This window comes from Lynx canadensis, chromosome A2, assembly GCF_007474595.2.
Source record: "Lynx canadensis isolate LIC74 chromosome A2, mLynCan4.pri.v2, whole genome shotgun sequence".
NCBI lineage: Eukaryota > Metazoa > Chordata > Mammalia > Carnivora > Felidae > Lynx > Lynx canadensis.
In genome coordinates this window covers 140,407,376-140,431,539 of record NC_044304.2, presented here as the reverse complement: position 1 = coordinate 140,431,539, position 24,164 = coordinate 140,407,376, and the positions used below count along the sequence as shown (strand labels likewise).

The following is a 24,164-nucleotide window of genomic DNA, read 5'->3' as shown; positions in this document are numbered from 1 at the left end:
TTGCCGCCACCCCTTTTTCAAAATTGAGTCATTTGTTTTATCATTACTGAATTTTGAGAATTCTTTGCTTATTTTACATATAAATCCTTTGTAAGATACATGATTTGCAAATATTGGCCCTCTGTCTGTGGCTTGTCTTTTCATTCTCTTAACAGTATCCTTAGCAGAAAAGATGTTTTTATTTTTATAAAGTTGAATTTATGCATTTTAAAAATGGATCATGCCTTTAGCATTTATTTTGTAGTTATAAAATCTTTCTGGAAGAATTAATATTGTTAAAATATCCATACTACCCCCTCCCACACACAAAATGTACATACTACACGAAGTGATCTACAGATTCAATGCAATCCCTATCAAGATTCCAATAGTATTTTTCATAGAACAAGAAAAAAATCCTAAAATTTGTATGGAACCACAAAAGATCCTGTATAGCTAAAGCAATTTTGAGAAAGAAGAACAAAGCTGGAAGCATCATGCTTTCTGATTTCAAACTATATTCCCAAGCTATAGTTCAGACAGTATGGTACTGACATAAAAACAGACACAGAGATCAATGCTACAAAATAGAAAGCCCAGAAATACACCCTCAAAGGAACTAAGGACACACAATGGAGAAAAGATAGACTCTTTATTAAATGGTGTTGAAAAAACTAGACAGCCACCTGCAAAAAAAAAAAAAAAAATCAACTTTTATCTCACACACATACAAAAATCAACCCAAAATAAAGATTTAAATATAAGACCTGAAACCGTAAAGTTATTAGAAGGAAGTATAGAGAAAATGTTGTTAACATTGGTCTTAGCAACAGTTTTTTTAGTCATGACATCGAAAGCAAAAATAGACAACTGGGATTGCATCAAACTGAAAAGCTTTTGCATAGAAAGGAAACAATCAACAAAATGAAAGGCAATGTACAGAATGGGAGAAGATATTTCCAAACCATATATCTGATGAGTTAATATCCAAAAAAAGGAACTTATACAACTCAATAGCAAATTCATATTAACCCAATTTAAAAATGGGCAAAGACTTGAGTAGACATTTTCTCAAACAAGACATACAAATGGCAACACATACATAAAAAAGTGCCCCACATCACTAATTATCAGTGAAGTACAAAGCAAAACCACAGTAAGATATTCAGCTCACAATTTTGGAATGGCTGTTATCAAGAAGACAAAAGATAGCAAGTGTTGGCAAGGATATGGAGAAAGGGAACCTTTGTGCACTGTTCTTTGAAATTAAATTGGTACATCCATTACAGAAGGCAGTGTGGAAGTTCCTCAAAAACTTAAAAAATAGAACTATTATATGATGTACAGTTTCAAGTTTTGAATATTGATCATTGAGTCAATCCAAATTTAGTGTTAGGATGAATGAAATAAGAAATACACTTAGTTTAGTGGACTTTCATCTATACATGAATCTAGCCATTGCCTGTAAGATTAATGTAGCATAGCACCAAAAATCTAAATTCTTTTTAAAAATTAAGTGCCACAGCACTTTGAAGTTTTCTTATGATTTTGCAGTCTAAAGCCTTCACCTACTAATTTTTTTCTGCCAATTAATTTTTAGGTGTTTTTACCACATGTATCCAAGGGTTGATGAATAATACAGATTTCTTAACATTTTGGCAGGATAAATGAATACTGCTTGAAATTTAAGTTTTGTGTATAATATTAAGTTAAGGGAAAATGTGACTTTAAAAATTAGCCAACTTTTTATCTCATTCTAAGATAAGTTAGTCCTCAGTATTTCTGTCGGTTAGTATTTGGCCTGACTTTTATAACTAACCTTCCTTCCTTCCTTCCTTCCTTCCTTCCTTCCTTCCTTCCTTCCTTCCTTCTTCTCTCTCTTCCTCTCTCTCTCTCTCTCTTTTATTCTTTAGGTCCCTCAAGACCCATTGAAGTTTTATAAGAAGATTTACTTTTGCCTCAGTTGCCAGCTCTATTTGCCTTCCACAGAGTTTGCCGTATCATCCACCTCACACCGCGCATACCGGTGTCGCAACTGCATTAACCTTGACAATGAGACTCGGCAACGAGAATCATTTCTGAAGTACAAATGTTTACTTCAACGGCTCTACTATTCAGAAGCTAATTATGAAGATGATTCTAAAATTGCTTTCCTGATGAAGGTATGATCAGTAAGGGTTGTCAGTCATGGATGAAATTTGTTCGCTGATATTACAGAAAAGATTCCTACTTTCCCACAGAAACCTTTTAAAATAATGGCTCCTTGGGCCATTGGGTGGATGAGTTGGTAAAGCGACCAACTCTTAATTTCGGTCAGGTCTTGATCTCAAGATCCTGAGATCTAACCCCCAGCTCATGCTGGGCATGGAACCTGCTTAAGATTCTCTCTCTCCCTCTCACCCTGCCCGTCCCCCACTCATTCTCTTTCTCTCTCTCTCTCCATCTCTCTCTCTCTCAAAAATTAAAATAAAATAAAAGTACTTTTATCTATGCTTATACTTGGTGACGCTTGCCCCTCTGGCAATTCTAAGTTTATATATGCAGACTTTGTGATAAGAAGTCATTTCAAGACTTTTAGCTAATATGGTTTAAATTGTAAAAGTTTTTAAACAGTTATTTCATTTCCCCCATTTTCCTTATTTTTTTCATTAAAACAACAAAGTCTTTTTAATAACACTAAGCAAATTGCTTACTTTATTAAATCTCAATTTCTTCATTTGTAACATGGAAATAAAGTGACCTACAATAACCCTGAGAATAAGATGATAGTGACAAATTTTGAAAAGCACGAAGTACCATATACATGTAAGGTAAAAGTAGCATACTGGATGAAATATATGCAGCTTTTTCTGGGTTAAAGATGCAGTCATGACTGTGAAACTGATAATGTAGTTTGGGCAGAATGAGCAGAGGTTTGGAGAAAAATAAATTGTAAGAAGCAAGTTCATGAATAACGTTTCTCTCTTAAAAATATACTCCTATAATGTATTTCTTCAAGTAATTTAATAATCTTAAAGAAACGTTATATTTAGAAGAAAACATTATTTTTCAAACTTGTTTTGACATGCAGCTAGAAGATATTCAGTACCTGATAGAGAACATCTGGGCATCGCAGTCAGCACTCAGTGCCTGGAATGATCTCCATGATCTGGTCATGGTCAGGTGGGATAAGTCCTTGGAATGGTCCCCCTGGAACTGCATTCTTCTTACCAAAGATGAAAGCATTGCTCATCTCAAGCTAACAAGTGTTGAAGAGGTAAGAAAGCAGAGAATTTATTTGGGGAACTCATTTAATCATTGAAAATTTTAGAGATAGTGTGACTGCTTTTTACTACATTCCAAAGATAATTTAAATACTTCCATTGGATTAAGAAACAGACTGGATAACAGTAACAAATATGTGGATGGTGTGTATGGCTGAGATTAAAATTAAAGGAAGCCAAGGCACGGAAAAGGACAAGATAAGAGATCAGAACATCTTACAAGTATCTAAACTGGATATCACTCTCTCTTAATAATAGCAAGTTGAAGCACATAGTTCCATAGTAAATTCCATGCGGACAGAGGTTTTATTTAGCTTATTCATGTCTGTATCTCTTAATATCTACACCAGTGCCTGTCCCAGACTAGGGGTTTACTAAATATTTGTTGAATGAATAAATGAAATAACAGATAGGTATTATGTAACCTAGACTCTGCCTTTCTTTGATTAACCATCATGAGTTTGCCTAAAAAGCACACTAAATTCTCAAATTTTGTTCATAATCTTGTGCTCTAAATGGCAATTATACTGATGGACTATGGTTCTGAGGCTCCAATTTTCATTTTCTCCCAAATGACTAGGAGTGGGGAAAACGCTGTAAAAATTCAATACCATTTAATTTCATTAACTTACAAGATGCAATCTGTAAAACATTTCAATGAACAGAATTGAGTTCATCAGAGAGCTTCATTTACACGAAGCAAGCTTAGGACCCAACAGTTGATAGTGATTCTCTGCCTTCTATTGATTAAATTCCTATACTTTGAATTTCATGCAAAATGTCAGTTAGGAGAAAATAAAGAACTGATTTCAAATATAATAGTCATTTTGAATGCTGCTATTCCCTGCTTGTGTTTTTACTGGGTAGGGGGGAGGGTTTAAAGAGGAGGAACTAGTTAAATTTGTAGTTTTTTTGAATAATTTTCCAGTAGAAGTCAGGCTAAGAAAAATTGCACTCTAGGGATTGAAAGAAAGAGCAGCAGAAATTGAAGCTGTGTTAAATACTGTATTTAGTAAACTAAGCTGCTTCATAAATATGTAATCACTCGAAGCATAGCCAATACTACAATATCATTTCATCTAGGACCTATAGTGGGTTTGAAGTTCATTCCCAAAGCTGGTATTCTACTGTTTCAATTAATCCACACACTTCCTTTGTGTATTTAATCAAATTAGTGCAGTATCCAATTAAATGTTCTATTCACGTGCATTCCTAATTTCTGGATGCCTATAAATTTCTATAAAGAGAGCTAAGGTTCTCAACCAGACAAACTAAAAAAAATACCTTTTTATGGTTTTGGGCTAGGTGTAATCTTTTATTAATATTCAGCTTTCTAAAAAGAATAGTTTGCATCTTGCCACAAGTTAAAGTTAAAGCATTTCTAGAATTTCCTTAATGCACAGAGATATTTGCTTTCTCAGTAAGTAAAAAAATACTCAAACGTTAAAATAATCTTGGCCCCCTGTAATCATGACACAAGTTATAGGAAAAGTGTGGAAAAGACTTCTGTTCTCTGAACCGTAAATGAGGCAGAGCAATTTCTCATGGTGCACACGTTGGTCAAAGTAGGAACAACAATGTAAAGTCAGGAGATCTGACGCAGTATGTCCCCATTTCTGTCACTAACAATCTGTAGGACGTTAAGACCTGCCCTCTTTGCTTCACAAATTTTTATAAAGTTTAGCTAAAATCATGGAATCAATACAGAGGATCAGAGCAGCCTTGGTTGAATTCTGGCTCTATCATTTATGAGCTGGGAGAAGTTGAGCAAATTTGTCAATGTCTTAGTGCCTGTTTTCTCATCTATAAAAGGGGATGATATGAAAAGGGAAATAATATAAAAAGGGGATAATATATATTGGATATTTTCCATTTTATATTATTCTTTAAGAGTTGCTAATTGTTCCTTTGCTTGTATGTACCATAATATGCTTATCTCACCTTTCATGATTGTTTTTTTTCTATAAAGGTACTTTGAAAACTTATAAAGATCTGTACATGTATAATTTAATGTTGAATAACAGAAGTGTGTCAGTTGTTTTTTTTTTTTTTTAATGAAGTAAGGACTAAGAAGTGGTTGAACATAGTTAGATCAGTGCAAAGCATGAGTATTTTGCCCTCGTAAATTGGTCTGTAAAAAGGAAACTTTAAGCCAGGACACTCCTACATGATACTCTCTGCCAGAATGGTGTGTCCTTTGGCTCTTTTCCTGCAGGCTCTCTTTACATTTGTTTTGACACTATGGAGGGTCTTTAGTGAGGGATGTATTACTTTTAGAAAACAAATTCTAGGAGGAGGTACAAGTAGTGATTTAGTTGAAAAGAAATAATTCAAATAATTAATCTTATTATTAAGATTAATAAAGGAAATGGAGGGTATTTATTAATTCAACTAGAATTTTCTTTTGAATGTGCCAGATACAGTGCTAAGTGCTTGGAGAAAAACAAGGATGTGTAATGGACACAATCATTGTTTCTGTTGTATTTAAGGTTTGGTTGGAAATAACAGACTAAGCAATTTATAATGACTTAATTAAATGTGAAGTTAATTTCCTTATCAAACAAGAAGTTAAGTCCAGATGGTGGCTCCACAGTGCTCTCAGAAACCCAAGCCCTCTAACTTTCTCTTCAGCCATCTTTAACCTTTGACTTTCATTCTCATGCTTGTGGAGTCTTAGAGATAAAATAGCTCATTCTCTTAAACAGCTTTCTTGTAAGCTTCATCCAATGGCTTCTATTATATATACATGTATGTATAGTGGCCTGAAACTTGTCACATGGCCACCCCTAGCTAGAATAAAGGCTAGGAGAGCTGAGCACATCACACAATACAAAATAAGGCCCTTCTGCAAAATCAGGCCTCTAAATATGAATAGAAGAAAGAGTGAATATTGGGTTGGCAACTAGCAGTCTGCCACTCTAGTAGAAAACAGATTATCTTATACTGTGGCAATGCTACATAACAGAGAAAGTTCAAAGTATGCTATAGCTGTGGAGAAACCAGAAGCCTAAACATTAATTAAGAATAAAAATGGAAAGGTACAGAGACTTGATAAAGGCAGAAAGGTTATTTTCTACTTAAAGACAGAAAATGGACTCATGAGGTGGGAATTAAGGTAGTAAAAAGGGTGAGCAAAGGGAGGTTTATATTGTCACAACACCATTGTGATCTTTGTTTTGGACAGGGAGATAAGTACCAGTCTTAGAAAAAAATAATTCAAGTTGGTAATTGTGTGGGTGTTGAAGTACATTTAAAGAGAGAACCAACGTGACAAGATCATAATTCAAAAATATTGATATCTACCTTGTGGTGTTGAGAGACACATATGTGAAAAAAACCCAATTTGAGCCTTTAAGGAGTATTTTTTTTATCATGGAAAGACTCTTGAGCAAATAGTGAAATTCAAGACAGAATGAACTAAATATTATAATTAAAATATATAAAAGTACTAAGTACCTGCAAGTAAGGAGGAAGGAGGGATTAGTTTGGACTCAGAGGTCAGAGGGAGAGTCAGGAAAGGCCTCAAGTTTACAATGTCATAGGAGCTGAGCCCTGAAAGATATTAGACAAAACTGGGAAGAAATATACTGTGGGCTGAGAGAACTGGTATACAAAACTGAGACATGAAAGTGTTTTTATTTTTTTACCTAGCAAAATATATCTGTGACATTTAATAGAACTTGATTTTCTTTTCTTTTAGGGATATGAACCCTCGTTTATTCACAAGATCAAACACAAACATATCCTGGCTAAGAACTATTTTTCTCAAATTCCAGTGCTGGCTTCATTTATACTTGATGATGGTGAGATAGATGAGATCAGAAAGAAATATCACTCAGAAACAACACCTAAGATTATAGTGTCCCAGAGACCTAGTCCCTAGAAGATCCAGGAGTGTTTGATGATCAGCACTTTTGTCCACTGCTAATAGAGTAATAAGAGACCACACAATATGGAAATAGAATTTTATCTTTTTATTGATTTTAATTGTTTTTTGTTTCTCATATTATCATAAGTTGTATAAAGATAAAACATCCCTATATAAATGCTTTATTGTTACACAATTAGTGATCAATTGAAATATAGTTTTGTTCCTGAAATTAATGTTTTAAGGTAAAGAGAACATTTTATTCTTCACATTTTTACATTAAAATATTTAAAATCTCAAGTGCACTATATTAAAACCAACAAACAAAACCTAGGCTCAACTTTCAACTCAAGTAATTTATTTTAAGGTAAATGTAGTTATAGAAGAATAGTCAGTATGTGGATGGGAGGAAACATAGAATTCCATTTTTGAAAATCTTTACAGGTAAGACAAAAGATGCTATGTTTTAATACAGTGATGTGAATCTTCACTTTTTATCTTCTACTTTTATCTTCCATCCTTCCTGAAATCCCAGTAAAACAACTGGAATTATTTATAAACAAACAAACAAATAAACGCATTCTATGCTGGAAAACAGGGTAAACGGTAGAACTATCTTTTATCCTGTGGGAGTAAAACTGCCAGTGGGGCAATGATGAAATTCTGTAGGAAGAATAAACTTGGTTAAATAAACTATAGCAACCCCTTTCCCTAATAAGCCAAAGGAATAACCTTAACCGCATGCATCTCAGACTTACAGTGATGAATAAGAATGTGTGAGTCAGTCTTAAGAGGAGATTGATGGCACACTCAAAATAGGAAAATTCAAGGAGGGTTTATTTACAAAGGGCCTTATTATAAAGTGTGGGCAGTGTGTAGGGAAACTAAAGGAATAGTGCATGAACCCTTGGCCAGTATGAGATAAGCTGTCTCTACCGCTAGTCTCCAATGAGCCTGGGGAGGGAGAGGTCTGAGAACTCAGAGTGTAACGTAGATATATGAGAGGATCAGAAAACAACTGTCAAGGGATGGCCAACCCTAGACGGTCTCAGGAACTGGAGAAATAAATACTCTAATTTCATACTTCTCCCTTCCTCCAGTCTCCTGCTTGCATTTCCCATTTATAGAACCCAGAAGTAAAGCAGGAGAAATAGAAGTCTGTTGGAATAATTCATGCAGCTCTGGGGCAAAGAGTAGAAGAGATAATGGGAAAAGTGGAGCTGGATGACTAAATAGAAGATACCTCGCTAGAGAGAAAGAATTTAAAGTGAAACTCTATAACTCAAGTAGCAGTATTTCTCACACACACACACACACACACACACACGCACGCACGCACAATAATTTGGGGGTGGGGTGGGGGGAGAATCTCCTAATTCCAATCAGTAGATAATGAGCTGTTCTCTTAAGTTTAGTGATCAAGGAATTCAATCTAAATATTAATATTTGTTCTATATAAATATTTGCCAACATTTCAACAACACATTTTGTAGGATATCTACAATTTTTTTTTAATTTAGCAAAATCGTGGTACATGGCAATTATTTGTAAGGAACTAAACATCAAAGGAACAAAGTGCTATAATGCTGTTAATTTCAAGGTTTCATGGACAATTCAGACATTCTGGGAACTTTCTAAATGGTGAATTACAGATGGGGTTAGACTGATCACTGATAAACAGGTAACACCTTAAGGCAGACAAGAGTGGGTTTACACCGGAATGTAAATTATCAGATTTTCACAAGACAATGTAGGAGAATGCCCCATCTTAGAGATGGAAGGGTGGGGAGGCAAGCAGCAAGGGAGAAATATTCAGATAGGGACAAATAAGAGACTTTGAGAATTCTATTTGCCCCAAGGGCGAAGCAACTGACTAGATAGCGTTTGCTCTTAGTATAGAAGATTTTGGAATACAACAAGGAGGGGTGGACCAACCAGAGCAATTAAATTCATTAATGGAAAGGGGCAGTACCTACAGGGCTGGGAGTATAACCATTAAGCGGAAAACACAGCTCAACAGCAGAAAGACTTTCCTCAATAAAGTCAACTATTCTGGTAAACACTTTTCAATCCTTCTAGAACTACTCGTTTTACACAGCTATCTGAAAATCCACAGCAGAAGGGACGAGAAGAGGTATCTGGCTAGAGAGCCATCAGTGGGCGGAGCGGGGGCGGAGGGGGAGTCAGGTTGCTACCCACTAAAATTTTAACTCCAGCATACTGGAGAGCAATGACTTGTTGAGCAGTTAGGTTCTCCTGCTTCCATAGTATCTGCATTCCTCAACTTTATGGCCTGATGAACATATTTCCCTTAGCCCACTAACTAATGAAGCTGTAGAAGGCGTTTCCTTCTTTCTCTTTTATGAAGACTGTATTATATGGTTACAGGCCTAACAATAGAATAGAACAATATTTTACAAATTGCAAAACAAGCTGATCAAGAATAGTCACTATATATATGCGTGTATATATATATATATATGTGTGTGTGTGTGTGCGCGTGTGTGTGTATACGTGTATATATGTGTGTGTGTATGTATACACATATATACATATGTATATGTGTATATATATATATGTATAAATATAGTAACTATTCTTGATCAGCTTGTATCTATCTATCTATCTATCTATCTGGATTAAAAAATTAAAAAGGGACCCTTCTGAGGAATGATATTCACATAACAAATCTCTTCATTCATGTTAAGGATATTTGATAGCACTTTTCGCCCTTTGGGGAGAAATTGATACTGGGAAAAAATTGCTATTACCCAGATAAACAATTGCTAAATTCCCAAAAACAACACATAAATGGCAATGACCAGCAGGTTTCATTCTTGAAAGAGATTTGATGGATTAGCTCAAGATAGTTCCCTAGCATTTAGAGGAAAGGGACAAAGTGATGAAATAGATGAGCAAAAATAATAAGTTTAACAAACTTACTAGAAATAACAATACACTAGAAATAACATAAGCCTAGAATGGAGTAGAAAAGGAGAAGCAATTAGCAAAGAGAGATTTAAAGCCGATTTTCCCAAGCTAAAAAGATCTATAACCTTAGCTGTATAAAGAATCTACCAAGTACTGGGAAAATTAACATACAGACACACATAGAAACAATCTCGTGGTATTTCTGAATTTCAGGAATATTGGACAAATTCCATAAGCATGCAAGTTGGAGGGGGAAAGTAGCCATAAGAAAATAAAATCAATAGCAGCCTCATAGATTTCTGTTACCCAACACTAAATGCCAGAAGGAAGGAACATTTCTATTGAAGGATTTCATATCACAAGTGGTGGTGCACAATGGGGTGCATGTGGAGGATAAGCATAGGGAGATCAAATGGCTGAGCCAACTAGTCACTTTGGTGGCAAAGATTATGGCATAGGATGGTATTTCTTACAACTGAAAGGGTTCATAAGGAAAGGACAGACTGAAAGCCTTGAAGGTCCAACACAAGGCCCAGATAGAAATTCAGAAAACCTTAATGATAACTCTAAAGAAATTACTTATCTCCTGTGTTTACCTGTCAGATGTAACTGGGGATTAAGTCCTGACTGGAAGGTTTACAGAGTTATACTGTTAGTAAAGTGTGTACCCAGGCTAGATCACATTAAGGTAAGGATAGTGGTGAGGAAGAACAAACAAGGTATGGTCGGGTATGGGTTAGCCTATATACTGAAAGAGTTGTAGGATCGTGTCAGTTTTTATCAAGAGTTAGGGGAGCATGTATAAGAGTTTATTCTAAGACTATTAGACCAAAAAGGACAAAACAAAAGATTGCACCGAAGCAAATTCATGTTCTTGCCTAGAATTCAGGATTTACTGTGTTGGCTTGAGGCCCTGTGAACTGCTAGATATGTTTACCACTAGAAAGTGACCTATATCAATGACCTCAAAATGCAAGAACTTCCCTCGAAAACATTATTCAGGAAAATGGGTTGTTGGGGTGGATCTATTATGTGTGACTTTCTCAGACACCCCTTAGAGGTGTCAGTACTACACAAGAGGATCTTCGCCAAGGCATTAAGAAATGCAGTCGTGAGTGTGTTACCAGCTTCCCTGAAAAGCTCTGTGGTGGCTGTTCCCTATAGGCTGGAGATGACAGTGGGAATATCGTTATGGAATTTGATAACCTGATTTTATGGGAACAATGTGATCCGCAACGCGAAAAGCCGAGTGGTAAAGCTTAACCATCGGAGAAAAAGAGGGCAGAGTTATAATAAAAAGCCCTAGGAGCAAAGTGATTTACCCTGAAGAGATTTATAAGGATGATTAAATGATAATCAGATCCACGGGGATGAAACGGACAGTCATATTCATTTTCTAGAGCTCCTGTAACAAATTACAACAAACTGAATGGCTTAAAACAACAAGCATTTCTTTTCTCACAGTTCTGCAGGCCAGAAGTCTGAAATCAAGGTGTTGGCAGAGACACTCTCTCTCCAGATGCTATGTGAGAGAATCTTTTCTTGCCTCTTCCAGCTTCTGGTGGCTCCAGGCATTTCTTGGATTCTTTGGCTGTAGTATTCCAATCTCTGCCTTTATGCTCACATGTGGCCTCCTCTTAATGTGTCTGTTTTCTATTCTTCTGCCTCTTATGTGGATACTTATCATTGGATGATTCACTAAGTGACGACATTACTAAAAAATGCCCATAATAAACTGTATGTTATCAGATTGACCCAATCATAAAGTTGAATGTACACAGCATCATTCCATTGTGAAGTGGAAATTGTATATTCAAGAACACCCTTGTAGGTTTAGAAGTTACAAGTAAACCACATGAAGTAGATACTTCAGACTCCCATGTTATATACTCCTACTGCTTTCCCCCTTACCCCTCAACAACTATGGCTTCATGGACAGTTGCCTATGACCACTGAAATGGAAGGAAAAAAAGAATTGGTTTACAGAAGGATCTTCACACCATAGTGTCAATAGATGATCCAGTTTAGGGAAAGGTCTGCACATATGCTTCCCACTTTACTGCAGCTCCACTTTGGAACGCCATGGAAGACACTATAAAGAATTCTCTCGAAGGGAAGACTTTCAAGTGGCACATCTTGTTATCTACTTTTTGTGCAATGGGAACATAGTTGGTGGTATAGATCTACAGAGATCCATGGGCAGTACCTACAAGGTTAATCAACTGGAAAGAGACTTAGAATAATATTTATTTTTAATTTTTTTTAACATTTATTTATTTTTGAGACAGAGAGAGACAGAGCATGAACTGGGGAGGGCCAGAGAGAGGGAGACACAGAATATGAAACAGGCTCCAGGCTCCGAGCTGTCAGCACAGAGCCCGACGTGGGGCTCGAACTCACGGACTGCAAGATCATGACCTGAGCCAAAGTCGGCCACCCAACCGACTGAGCCACCCAGGCGCCCCTAGAATAATATTTAAAACTTGGTGATAAGGAGTTTGGGGGGGATGCATGTGGGTAAGCATGTCCTATGTAAGTGCACTCCAGATGGCATCTGCTGCAGAGGATGCTGTCAGTAATCAAGCAGACAAGATTATTCCTCCTATGTATCTCAATCAGCTTCTTCCACCAGATTTCTGGTGTTCGCTCAATGGGTTCATTCACAAACCAACACTGACAATATGGATGGAACTCATCTATGGGCTTAACAACAGGGATTTTGCTTCACCTAGTCCCATTTGGCTACAACCACAGCCAGGTGTCTAATCTGCCAATAGCAGAGGAGAATAATAAGCCACAAGATGATAATATTCCCCAGGGAAACCAGCTGGCAATCTGATGGATAGTTGACTATACTGGATCTTTTTTATCAGGGAAAGGGCATTCTCATGAATATAGATGTTTAATATGCATATGGACTTGTCTTCCTTGCTTACAGTATTTCTGTCCACACAATCATTCATGGACCTACAGGAAGTATTACTTATCATTATGGTTTCATGTATTACATTACCTTCAACCAAGGACTCATTTCACAAAGGAGGAAGTGAGACATTGGGTTCATCAGGCTCACAGAATTCACTGGTCTTACCATGTCCTTACTACCTAGAAATATCTGGCTTGATTAAATTCTAGAATGACCTACTGAAGGGTCGGTTATGGCATCATCGGAGTGACAATACCCTGAGGGGTTGGAGTGCTGTCTTACAGGATGTAGTATATGCCTTAAATCATTGGTCAGTATATACTGTCTCTTTCAGTCAGAATGCATAGGCTGGGAAAAAATGGGCAGAACTAGCTAGTGGATGTTGCTATCTCTCCTATCCTAAAAATGCACAGAACTGGGAACAAAAGATAAAGCTGAGTGTGACCCCTTTCACTGTTATGCCATGTAATCTACATAAAATTATCACTGTTCATCCTTTCAACCTTGTACTCAATGGATTTGTAGATCTTAATACACAAGGAAGAAATTCCTCCAGGGAACACAGTAATATTCCCACTGAACTGGAATTCAAGACTCACAAAGCAATTCTTTAGAGAGCATAAATGGTCAAGTCAGTGTGTCTAAGAGAACAGGTCATAATTTCTATTTTTTGTAGATTGAGAGCTACCAATACCTGGTTGAGAAAGAATATTTTAACTTTTTTTTTTTTTGGCTTTAAGACTATTTTATTCTCATTAGATCTCATAGGAGTCCCTGGCAACTCCAAATGATACTCCAGATAGTATGACATGGTGACCTATTAGAAGCAATACACCATGTTGCTTTATGGGAATTATGTATCACTCCATAATGGGCATTATAAAACATCATTTTGGACTCTCAAAACTGTCACATATTATATATATATATATATATATATATATATATATATATATATATATGTGTGTGTGTGTGTGTGTGTGTATACATACATACACACACACACACACACACACACACACACACACATATATATATATGACTTTCAGAGGGAAAACTGAAAAAGTTTAGTTAAAATAATATACTGGGGGCTCCTGGGTGGTTCAGTCAGTTAAGTCCAACTCTTGGTTTTGGCTCAGGTCATGATCTTACAGTTCATGAGATTGAGCCCCGAGTTGGGCTCTGTGCTGACATCGTGAAGCCTGCTTGGGATTCTCTCTCTCCTTCTCTCTCTGCCCCTCCCTCACACTTGCTTACTCGTGCATGCATGTGTTTTCTCTCTCACCCTCTCTCCCTCTCAAAATAAATAAAGTTTAAAAATAAGACTAATATACTGGATGCTCTTTGCTTGAGAAGAATGTATATTCTGTTGGATGATGTAGTCTATAGACGTCCATTATATGCAGCTAATTGATGGTGTTGTTGAGTTCAACTGTGTTCTTACTAATTTTCTGGATGCTGGATCTGTACATTTCTGACAGAGGGATGCTGAAGTGCCCAACTATAACAAAATAATCCTAATTCCTCCCTTCCATCCCTTGTATCATTGCTGTCATTCATTTCACTTACATGTAAGTATACATAAACATATATATGATATATACAAACACACGCAAAGTCATTTTGCTACTGTTTTTAACAAAATGTTATCTGTTAAATCAATTAGGAATACTGTTCTAGTAGGTTGTGACTCACTATTTGCCTGTCATTCTCTCCAATATAAGGTTTGTCTGTGACCTTACTTCTGTTATGGATGTAAAAAGAGTTGTTGATTTTTCAGTTGGCTCAGCTTTTTATTTGTTAGAATAGAGTGGGCACTTCTAAGCTTTTTTACATGCTGTACCAAAACTCCCCTAGATGTTCTGGGCTTGGAAGGAATTCTAATAATCCTTTTGCCAACTTAAATTTAATGTACTGCATATTTTTAAAAACATTTCTTATGTTACACATCTAATACATATAAAATAGATTAAAATATTACCAATAAAAGTCAATTAAAAAAACATATACTCAATTTTTCAGTCTTAATGATTCAGGAAGAAATATTTCCACTATAGTCATTATATGTATGCATTTATATAATCAGGAAAGGAAAATACATACTGAACTATAAACTTCTCAATATGAATAGTTTGTGATAATGACAATGTCTGCTTTTCATCGCATATTACGGACAGCTATTGCAAGATGTTTGTGAAATCTACACTGAATTTGAACTTCTTTCCCACATACAATGTAGAATTAAATTACAATTTGAACAAATACATGCTAAGAGTGTTCTCAGATTCTAGAGAGCTGATATATTTGCATTGTGTCAAAACTGAAATTAAGAGCATATCAAAAACTGAATTGAGCAATGTTTAATCATTGCTGATTTAAGTGACTTGGAGTGAAGATCGATATAGGGGATGCAGAAGCAAATTGGTACTGAACAGAGTGTAAAAGTTTTGCACAAGTCCGATGACTATATTTTTCTGACTCTCCAATAAGGTAATATACTGGAGTTTAGTATTTCCTGCTAGTATTGGATTTGTGAGTTGAATTAGGTACAAGAACAAGTAATGAAAGAAGGAGACTGGATTATTTTTCCTTAATAGCTTTTCAAATTGTTATCTATATACTTACAGATATGCATTTTCACACCCTGGATATTCCCCTTGTTTGTTTGGTTGGTTGGTTGGTTGGTTGGTTGGTTGGTTTTTTTCCTACCTTCTCTCCCATGCCTCTACTTTATTCTAATCTTATTTTAAGGCCAGCCCAACTGTACTTCATGATGTGGACTAGTTACTGTGCCTTAGGGCCACAATGTTAAGTAAAATGCTATCCATGCCCTAAAGGAACCTATGTAGATAGATAGACAAATAATTGTGACCTTTCTGTGCTTCTTCATAAAGTAGGCAATACTTCTTAACTGACTGAGCCACCCAGGCGCCCCCCCAAGTAGGCAATAGTTCAGCAGCAGGATTGTTAACAATTAAGACTGTTTATGTAAAATATATGGGAACAGGAAATGTTAAATGTTTGTTAAATGAAGGATTAAAGTTTGCTGTCTGTAAGTGCTTTTAAAGACAGCTTAATTTTCTTTCTTTTATGATTTCATATGCAGTATTTTGTTGGGGGACACGCAGAATTAGGTCTTACCCTCTAATGACGGTCATCTGTTTTAGTGGCCTGCATGCTTGTTAACAGTGCCGTGGCTCTGTGGGAATTTGTCCAACAGCCAGCGCGTGCTAATTTGACCTGCAACTCATCCCTTACCTTTATTGTTTCCTTTTATTCAGAGCTCTGCTTTAAGCAGAACTCTGCTTTCTACAGCTAAATGTTCCAGGTGTATGAAGTGTGAACAGCTACTGTGATACTTTGCAGCTATGAACTTTACGAGCGTTCAAGAGGTTATTATGAACTTCCTGTGGCGCTTCCTCAGAAAAAACCATCTTCACAAGAGCTTTCTCTGTAAATTGTTTGCTTCGTTCTCTCCACCACTCAGCTTGGCTCCTCACTAATGCTGTGTTTGGCAGCCTCCGGTGGTGTTCCTAACCTGCATTTATCTTTCCCAAGTTAGAAGCAGCTGGGCAATTTTAGGAAAACAACTCACTAATTCTTTCATTTCTAATTTGTAAAGCCAGTAATTCTCTCAAACTTTAGGATCCTGGTTTGGCTTTGAAACAAAGAACTATATATGGTCTTAAACTTTCTAGGCTTTATAATTTACAAATATCCTCTTAATGTGAGAGTTTTAAAAATACCAGTTACTGGAATAACAAATATTATATACTGTGATAGCTCTATTTTCCTTACCTGTTTTTACGTTGACATGAATAAAACCAACTGGAGTTGGTCTCACATTGTAAGAAACTATTTCATTTGTATCACACACAGCAAGTAGCCAGAAAAGATCCTTGAGTTGAAAAAATTTTTAAGTTGCTTTCAAATAAATAAAGACTTCTTATCTGCTAAACAAAAACCCCAGTTTTATAATAACGATATGTTTTTGTAATTGTTTTCTTTGGAGAAAATTCTAGAGAGATTAATTATTTTTAGAATGAATTTAATGTCTGCTGGTTTTCAAACTTTTAAATTACATTATTATTTGACTGAACTGAACTCCTCTTGATCTGCCTTTTAAACGATCTTTTCCTTATAAATAACTGTTAGGGAAAAACTTACTAAGTAGGCCAAAATGCCACATACTGGTCAGGCTCCCTCCAGATATGAAAGTAGGGAGAAGGAAAGCAGCCTTGGATGTTCGACAAATTATAACAATACTTTGTTTTAAAAACATCAATATAGTGGGGCGCCTGGGTGGTTCAGTCAGTTGAGCGTTTGACTTCGGCTCAGGTCACGATCTCACAGTTTGTGGGTTCCAGCCCCGCGTCGGGCTCTGTGGTGACAGCTCAGAGCCTGGAGCCTGCTTCGGATTCTGTGTCTGTCTCTCTCTGCCCCTTTCCCACTCACACTGTCTCTCTTTCCTTGAAAAATAAATAAACATTAAAAGTAAATAAATAAAAACATCAATATAGTAATAAAAATGCTATAAGAAATAGCAAAACTAGTTATGTTATTCTTTTAATAAAAACCGCATTACACAAGAAATAAATTTAAAAACCTATGACTCACAGAAAGGATCCTAATTCCCCCAATATACCTATAGTTGCAATTTTTACTCGCAGTGGTTGAAGTGTACATAAGAAATTTATTTTTATTGCATCATTTCATTATTGAGGTAAAATTTATAAAGAGTGAAATACATAGATCCTATGTGTATAATTTAATGATTTTGAAAAATGTGTACATCTGTATGACCAATATATTATAGAACATAGATACGATTTCAGAAAGTAGTTTTGTGGCCCCATACAGTCAATTCTTACCCACCACAGACAATCACCATTCTGACTCCAGTCATCAGAGATTAGCATTGATGGTTCTTGAGTTTATATTATAAAGAACTCTTTTGTGCCTGGCTTCTTTTGTGCAATATAATATTTTTGAGATTCCCTGATGTCTAATGCCTCGGCAATTTGTTAATATTATTGTTGAATGATATTTTATTTGGATTCTCGCCAGGCTCTTTGGGCTATTATAAATAAGCTGCTATGAACTTTCTTTTACCAAGCCTTTTTCTGAACACATACTTTCATTTCTATTGAGGAAATATCTAGAATAAAAATTGTTACGTTGTAGGGCAGATATATTTGCAACTTTAGCACAATGGGCTGAACAGTTTTCCATAATTGATTATATTTTACATTCCACCAACAATGTGTAAGAATTGTATTTGCTCTGAATCTTCACTAGCAGTTAGTGGTATAGGTTTTTGTTATCTTATTGGATGTGAAGTGGCATCTTATTATAGTTGTAATTTACATTTCCCTGTTGGCTAATGAAGAACAACTTTCTATGTTCGTACTGCATCATTCTTATGCATTCTGTTGGAAGGTGTTTCACCCATTCTTCAGTTGGATTGCTTTTCTTAGGTGTTAAGTATTCTTTATACTTTCTGAATACAAGTCCTCTGTCAGATACATATTGGCGGCTCTTTTCTTCCAGTCTGTGGCTCTCTGTTTAATTGTATTGTGTCCTTTCGTGAGTAACAGTTTTTAACTTGTGAAAGTCCAGTTAATCAGTTATTTTTATGGTGGTCAGTGCTTTTGTGTCCTAAGAAAAGTTTGCCTTCCCTCAAGTTGAGCAGGTATTCTTTCTTTCTACTTGTTTGTAGCTTTAGCTTTACATTTAGGTGCTTTACATTTAGGTCCTTAACTCATCTGAGTGAATTTCTGTATATTAAGTGAAATTGGGATTGACTAAAGTTTCTTTTTTGTGTGTGGCTCTCTAGTTGCTAGAGCCATTTGTTGAAAGGAATTTCCTTTGTCCCTTCTTTTATTGGTACTTTGATTGTATTCTTTGCTTGTCTCCATTGATATCTGCTCTCACTTTTATTAATTTATTGTTTCTATTTATTTTGGGTTAATATGCTTATCTTTCCCTAGTTTCTTCAAGTGAAAACTTTGAAGAGAATTGATTTTAAATCTTTTATTCATATAAGCATTTCATGCTATAATTTTCCCTCTAAACAATGCTTTAGCTATACTCAACAAATCTAAGATGTTGTCTTTTCAACATCAATTTATGATATAAGAATGCAAAATAGTCAAGTGCTATTTGACTCTGTGCTTATTCTATTCTCATATAACCTAAAGGCACATTTCAAAGAAGGAAAGTTTGAGGCAGGTTTCTATTCATATGCAATTATATGTATAAGTGCATAATTTGACTTTGGGCATAAAAATGAATTCCTCTAGAATAATATACAAGTATATTACATAAACCAAATATATTAGATTTTTAAAACTATGCAATTTAAGAGTATTCACTCAAAGTAAATTTATTTTAGTACTCATTTATAAAATCCAAATGATGAGTACCCGCAACTTTAATATCAAATCACTCTAAGATTGCTATCTTTTCTTTCTCTCCTTTTCTCTTGTTCTGTCCTCTGAATTGTTCTGGTGATACATTATGAGGAAGGCTAAATATGCCTCACAAAAGTTCATATTTGTTGAAACACTTGACCATATCCTTGGGAAGGAGTACTACTCAAGAAACGAAATACACTTTATGCAATGGTCTGTGTTTTTATTTGCCAGCATTACTCAGAGAATGGTAGCCACATTTCCTGTCCAGGGCAGAAATGCCAAATAGCATTTCTGACTTTAATATTTATTACCCATAGTATATTTGTCTCCTATACATGCATATTGTCTAGAGTAGTGTGGCTAAGCCCATAGGTTGAACAGGAAATCAAACTTCTAATTTTATAGTGTTTCCATATATATCTCTTAGGCTGGAATGTATATACCTATCACAGCTAAGGAATTAGAAGGTGTCGTTGAAAGGTGTTGAGGTACATTGGAAGAGACTTGGGTTTTCATCTTGATGCAGTTTACTATGCATTTGATTTTGGATGAGTAAATTATTTCTCCATCTTTTCAATGAACCGTTTGGTCCAGATAATCCCTATGGTGCCTTGAAGCTCCAGAATTTTAAGTCTACGATAAATGCAAACCAGATCAGAATTTGGTGCTACGATTTGTTACTCAGTCATTATAATCAGTTAGTTTCCAAATTCAGAGAATTGATAAAACTTTTCAAATGACTATCAATTATATCTATTATTTTTCACATAGACTTTTAACGACTTTTTTTTCACATTTTAACCCAATCGGCCCAAAGAAGCCTATGAAAATTACATAAATATTACTAACTTCAAAAGACCTTTGCCAATGCAATATTTTGGTTAAGAATGCTTTTTATTATGTTATATACTTTAAATACATTCTTTTCAAAACTTAAGACTGCAGATTATAGATTTAACTCATTCCGTTGTGATGGCTATGAGAGACGTCATTCAGCTCTCGCTGTGGCGAGCACCCTCAGCCGGCAGACCTAGTTTTGGCTCTTCGGTTCCACCACTGAGTTTGCACTGACGCGGTACTTTCCTTGGGCAGCTCCCGGCTAGTAGTAGTGGGAATAATAGGGCCCGCCCATTCCTGGGAACACGGCGCGGGGCGGGGCCAAACACGCAACTTCGGACTCTACAGCCAGAGTCAAAGCTTTCTCAGAACCGCATTGCAATCTGAGGCTTTTCCTACTTTACTCTTCTTCCTTCCTCTTCTTTCAAAGGTGTTAGGATTGCCTTGTGCTCCGAAGGCCATCCTGCCAGCTCCTGCTCTTTCTTCTTCTCTCCATAGGGTTTTGTTTCCTAATAAATCTCTCGCATGTTTAATCCTGCCTTGGCGGGAGCACCAGAAGTGACATAAATTTTTGTACAACGTCAGCCATCTAATATAATTAATAAAGCCAGTCCTCAGAGTCAACACAGCCAGATCAGACTTCATTTCTGGCAGAAAGTCTGGCTCTTTTTACCAATTTATTTTAACATTGTACTAAGAATTTTCCGAATAAAATTACCTAAGGTAAATTATGGAATATATCTCATAAAAGATTACTGAAAGCAGTCAATTCAAGATTAAGATGACATAAGAACTAACGTAATTAATGGGGCTCCTGGAAGGCTCAGTTGGTTGAGTGACCGACTGTCGATACCAGCTCATGTCATGATCTCCCGGTTTGTGAGATCGAGTCCCACATCAGACTCTCTTGACAGTGCAGAGCCGGCTTGGTATTCTCTGTCTCCCCCTCTCTCTCTACCCCTCCCTTGATCATGCTCTCTCTCTCAAAATAAATAAACTTAAAAAAAAAAAAAAAGAACTAATGTAATTAATACTAATGTAACTAATGTAATAAGGTTTTTGGAAGATCATAAAAACAATAATAAATTTATATGGTATTATTCATTACTTAATTTTAATAATGCATTGTATAAATAGCTAATATAATTTATTTATAAGGCAAAGATGAAGCTAAAATGCATAGTATTCCTTAAGTAAATCAGTATACATGCATATATTAGACTGTGATGTTCAGCTTTTGGAAATAATTAAAAAAGAATTATGTATGAAAAATCAGAAATAACTCCAGTAATTTTTTATCTATTTATTTATTCATTATTATTTTTTCATTTAAATCCAAGTTAGTTAACATATAGTGTAATAATGATTTCAAGAATAGAATTTAGTGATTCATCACTTATCTATAACACCCAGTGCTCATCCCAACAGGTGCCTACTTAATGCCCATCACCCATCTAGCCCATCCCTCCCCCCAACACCCTGCCAGCAACCTTCAGTTTATTCTCTGTATGTAAGAGTCTCTTATGGTTTGCCTCCCTCTCTGTTTTAATCTTATTTTTGCTTACCTTTCCCCTATGTTTATCTGTTTTGTTTCTGAAATTCCACATATGAGTGAAATCACATAATATTTGTCTTTCTCTGACTGACTCATTTTGCTTAACATAATACATTGTGGTTCCACCCACATCGTTGCAAATGGCAAGATTTCATTCTTTTTGATTGCTGAGTAATATTCCATCGTGTGTGTGTGTGTGTGTGTGTGTGTGTGTGTGTACACAACATCTTCTTTATCCATTCATCAGTCAATGGGCATTTGGGCTCTTTCCATACTTTGGCTATGACAATAGTGCTGTTATAAACATTGGGGTGCATGTGCCCCTTCAAATCAGCATTTTTGTATTCTTTGGATAAATACCTAGTAGAGCAATTGCTGGATCGTAGGTTAGTTCTATTTTTAATTTTTTGAGGAACCTCCATACAGTTTTCCAGAATGGCTGCACCAGTTTGCATTCCCACCAGCAGTGCAAAAGAGATCCTTTTCTCTGCATCCTCTCCAACATCTGTTGTTGCCTAAGTTGTTAATTTTAGCCATTCTGACAGGTGTGAGGTGGTATCTCGTTGTGGTTTTGATTTGTCAGTAATTTCTTTAAATATTAAGATTAAGCTTTTCCTGGGGCACCTGGGTGACTCAGTCAGTTAAGCATTTGATTTCGGCTTAGGTCGTGATCTCACGGTTCGTGCAAGTCCCGTATTGAGCTCCACACTGACAGTGCAGAGCCTGCTTGAGACTCTGTCCCTCCCTCTTTGCCCCTCCCCCACTGGTGCACGTGTGCTCTCTTTCTCTCTCTCAAAAATAAATAAATAATAAATAAATAAATAAATAAATAAATAAATTTTAAAGAAGATAAAAAAGATTAAACTTTTCCTATGTATCAACAAAAGGAAAAAGTATATACGGCTAAAAACTAATTGATCCAGTAACTACTTATTTTTATTTTTTTTTGTATTACTAATAGAATATGATAAATATTGGGACACCTGGCTGGCTTGGTTGGTTGGTTAAGTGTCCGACTTAGGCTCAGGTCATGATCTCACAGTTTGTGGGTTTGAGCCCCATGGCAGGCTCTGCTCAGGCAGCTCAGAGCCTGGAGTCTGCTTCAGATTCTGTCTCTGTCTCTCTCTGCCCCTTCCCCGCTCCTGCTCTGTCTCTGCTTCTCAAAAATAAGTAGGGGCGCCTGGGTGGCGCAGTCGGTTGGGCATCCGACTTCAGCCAGGTCACGATCTCGCGGTCCGGGAGTTTGAGCCCCGCGTCAGGCTCTGGGCTGATGGCTCAGAGCCTGGAGCCTGTTTCCGATTCTGTGTCTCCCTCTCTCTGCCCCTCCCCCGTTCATGCTCTGTCTCTCTCTGTCCCAAAAATAAATAAACGTTGAAAAAAAAATTAAAAAAAAAATAAGTAAAATGTAAAACAAAATGTTTTTTAAAGTATATGATAAGGGGCGCCTGGGTGGCGCAGTCGGTTGAGCGTCCGACTTCAGCCAGGTCACGATCTCGCGGTCTGTGAGTTCGAGCCCCGCGTCAGGCTCTGGGCTGATGGCTCGGAGCCTGGAGCCTGTTTCCGATTCTGTGTCCCACTCTCTCTCTGCCCCTCCCCCGTTCATGCTCTATCTCTCTCTGTACCAAAAATAAATAAACGTTGAAAAAAAAAAAAATTTAAAGTATATGATAAACACTAAACATTTTATAAAATAACTAAAATTTTATAAAATAAACTAAAAGAATGAATATACTTGAAGTGAAGATTTAGTTACATATACACATTATACATACATATGTGAAATGTATATAATTTAATCATATAATTTGACAAAATATGTTAATTATATTGCCCTACTGTATGCTTTAATTCTATCAAGTTTAAATGGCATCACATCAAATTTACACCTACAAGTTTTATTCCTTGTAGTTAGAATGGTACAGTACTTGTTCTTTGGTTATTGGGAGGTACTTTTCATTCCACCTAATCACTCATTCTGTGGAGAAATATTGGGAGAAATGGAAAAGAAATGCTCATCCTTAAGTAAAAAATAATCCATTTCCACCTCTGTTTTCTTTCATATATTTTTTTGCTTTACTTACATGTTCTTTAGAAATTAATTATTTTAATAATAATTTAAGGATGCTGAGATTTTAAAACTATTGAAGGAAAATCCTCATTCTGATTAACCATGTTCTCCAATTCTCCAACATACCTGATTTTAGATCATCCTGACAAGGACCAAAATTCCCAATTTCTTCATTTTTTTACCTACAATTGATATAAGACACAGGAAGACAAGATACTTTCATTAAGCTAGGTTTGGTGTGCTTTGATTACTCATTAAACGAGGTTCCACAATAATAGTATTCATAATTGCCCCTTAGTTTATTGCCTTGGTAGTCATTAC

At 36.1% G+C, this 24,164-nt stretch overlaps 1 protein-coding gene across 1 annotated transcript in view; it reads left to right on the top strand.

The window, feature by feature from the left end:
* Positions 1 to 7,344, top strand: part of IQUB (IQ motif and ubiquitin domain containing) — a 58,037-nt gene extending 50,693 nt beyond the window's left edge. Inside the window, exons 11-13 of the mRNA XM_030308342.1 lie at positions 1,893 to 2,141; positions 3,050 to 3,235; positions 6,943 to 7,344. Of these exons, the coding sequence (XP_030164202.1) occupies positions 1,893 to 2,141; positions 3,050 to 3,235; positions 6,943 to 7,125 (618 nt within the window). The 3' untranslated portion in view covers positions 7,126 to 7,344. The remainder of the gene's footprint in view (positions 1 to 1,892; positions 2,142 to 3,049; positions 3,236 to 6,942) is intronic.
* Positions 7,345 to 24,164: the final 16,820 nt, after the last annotated feature.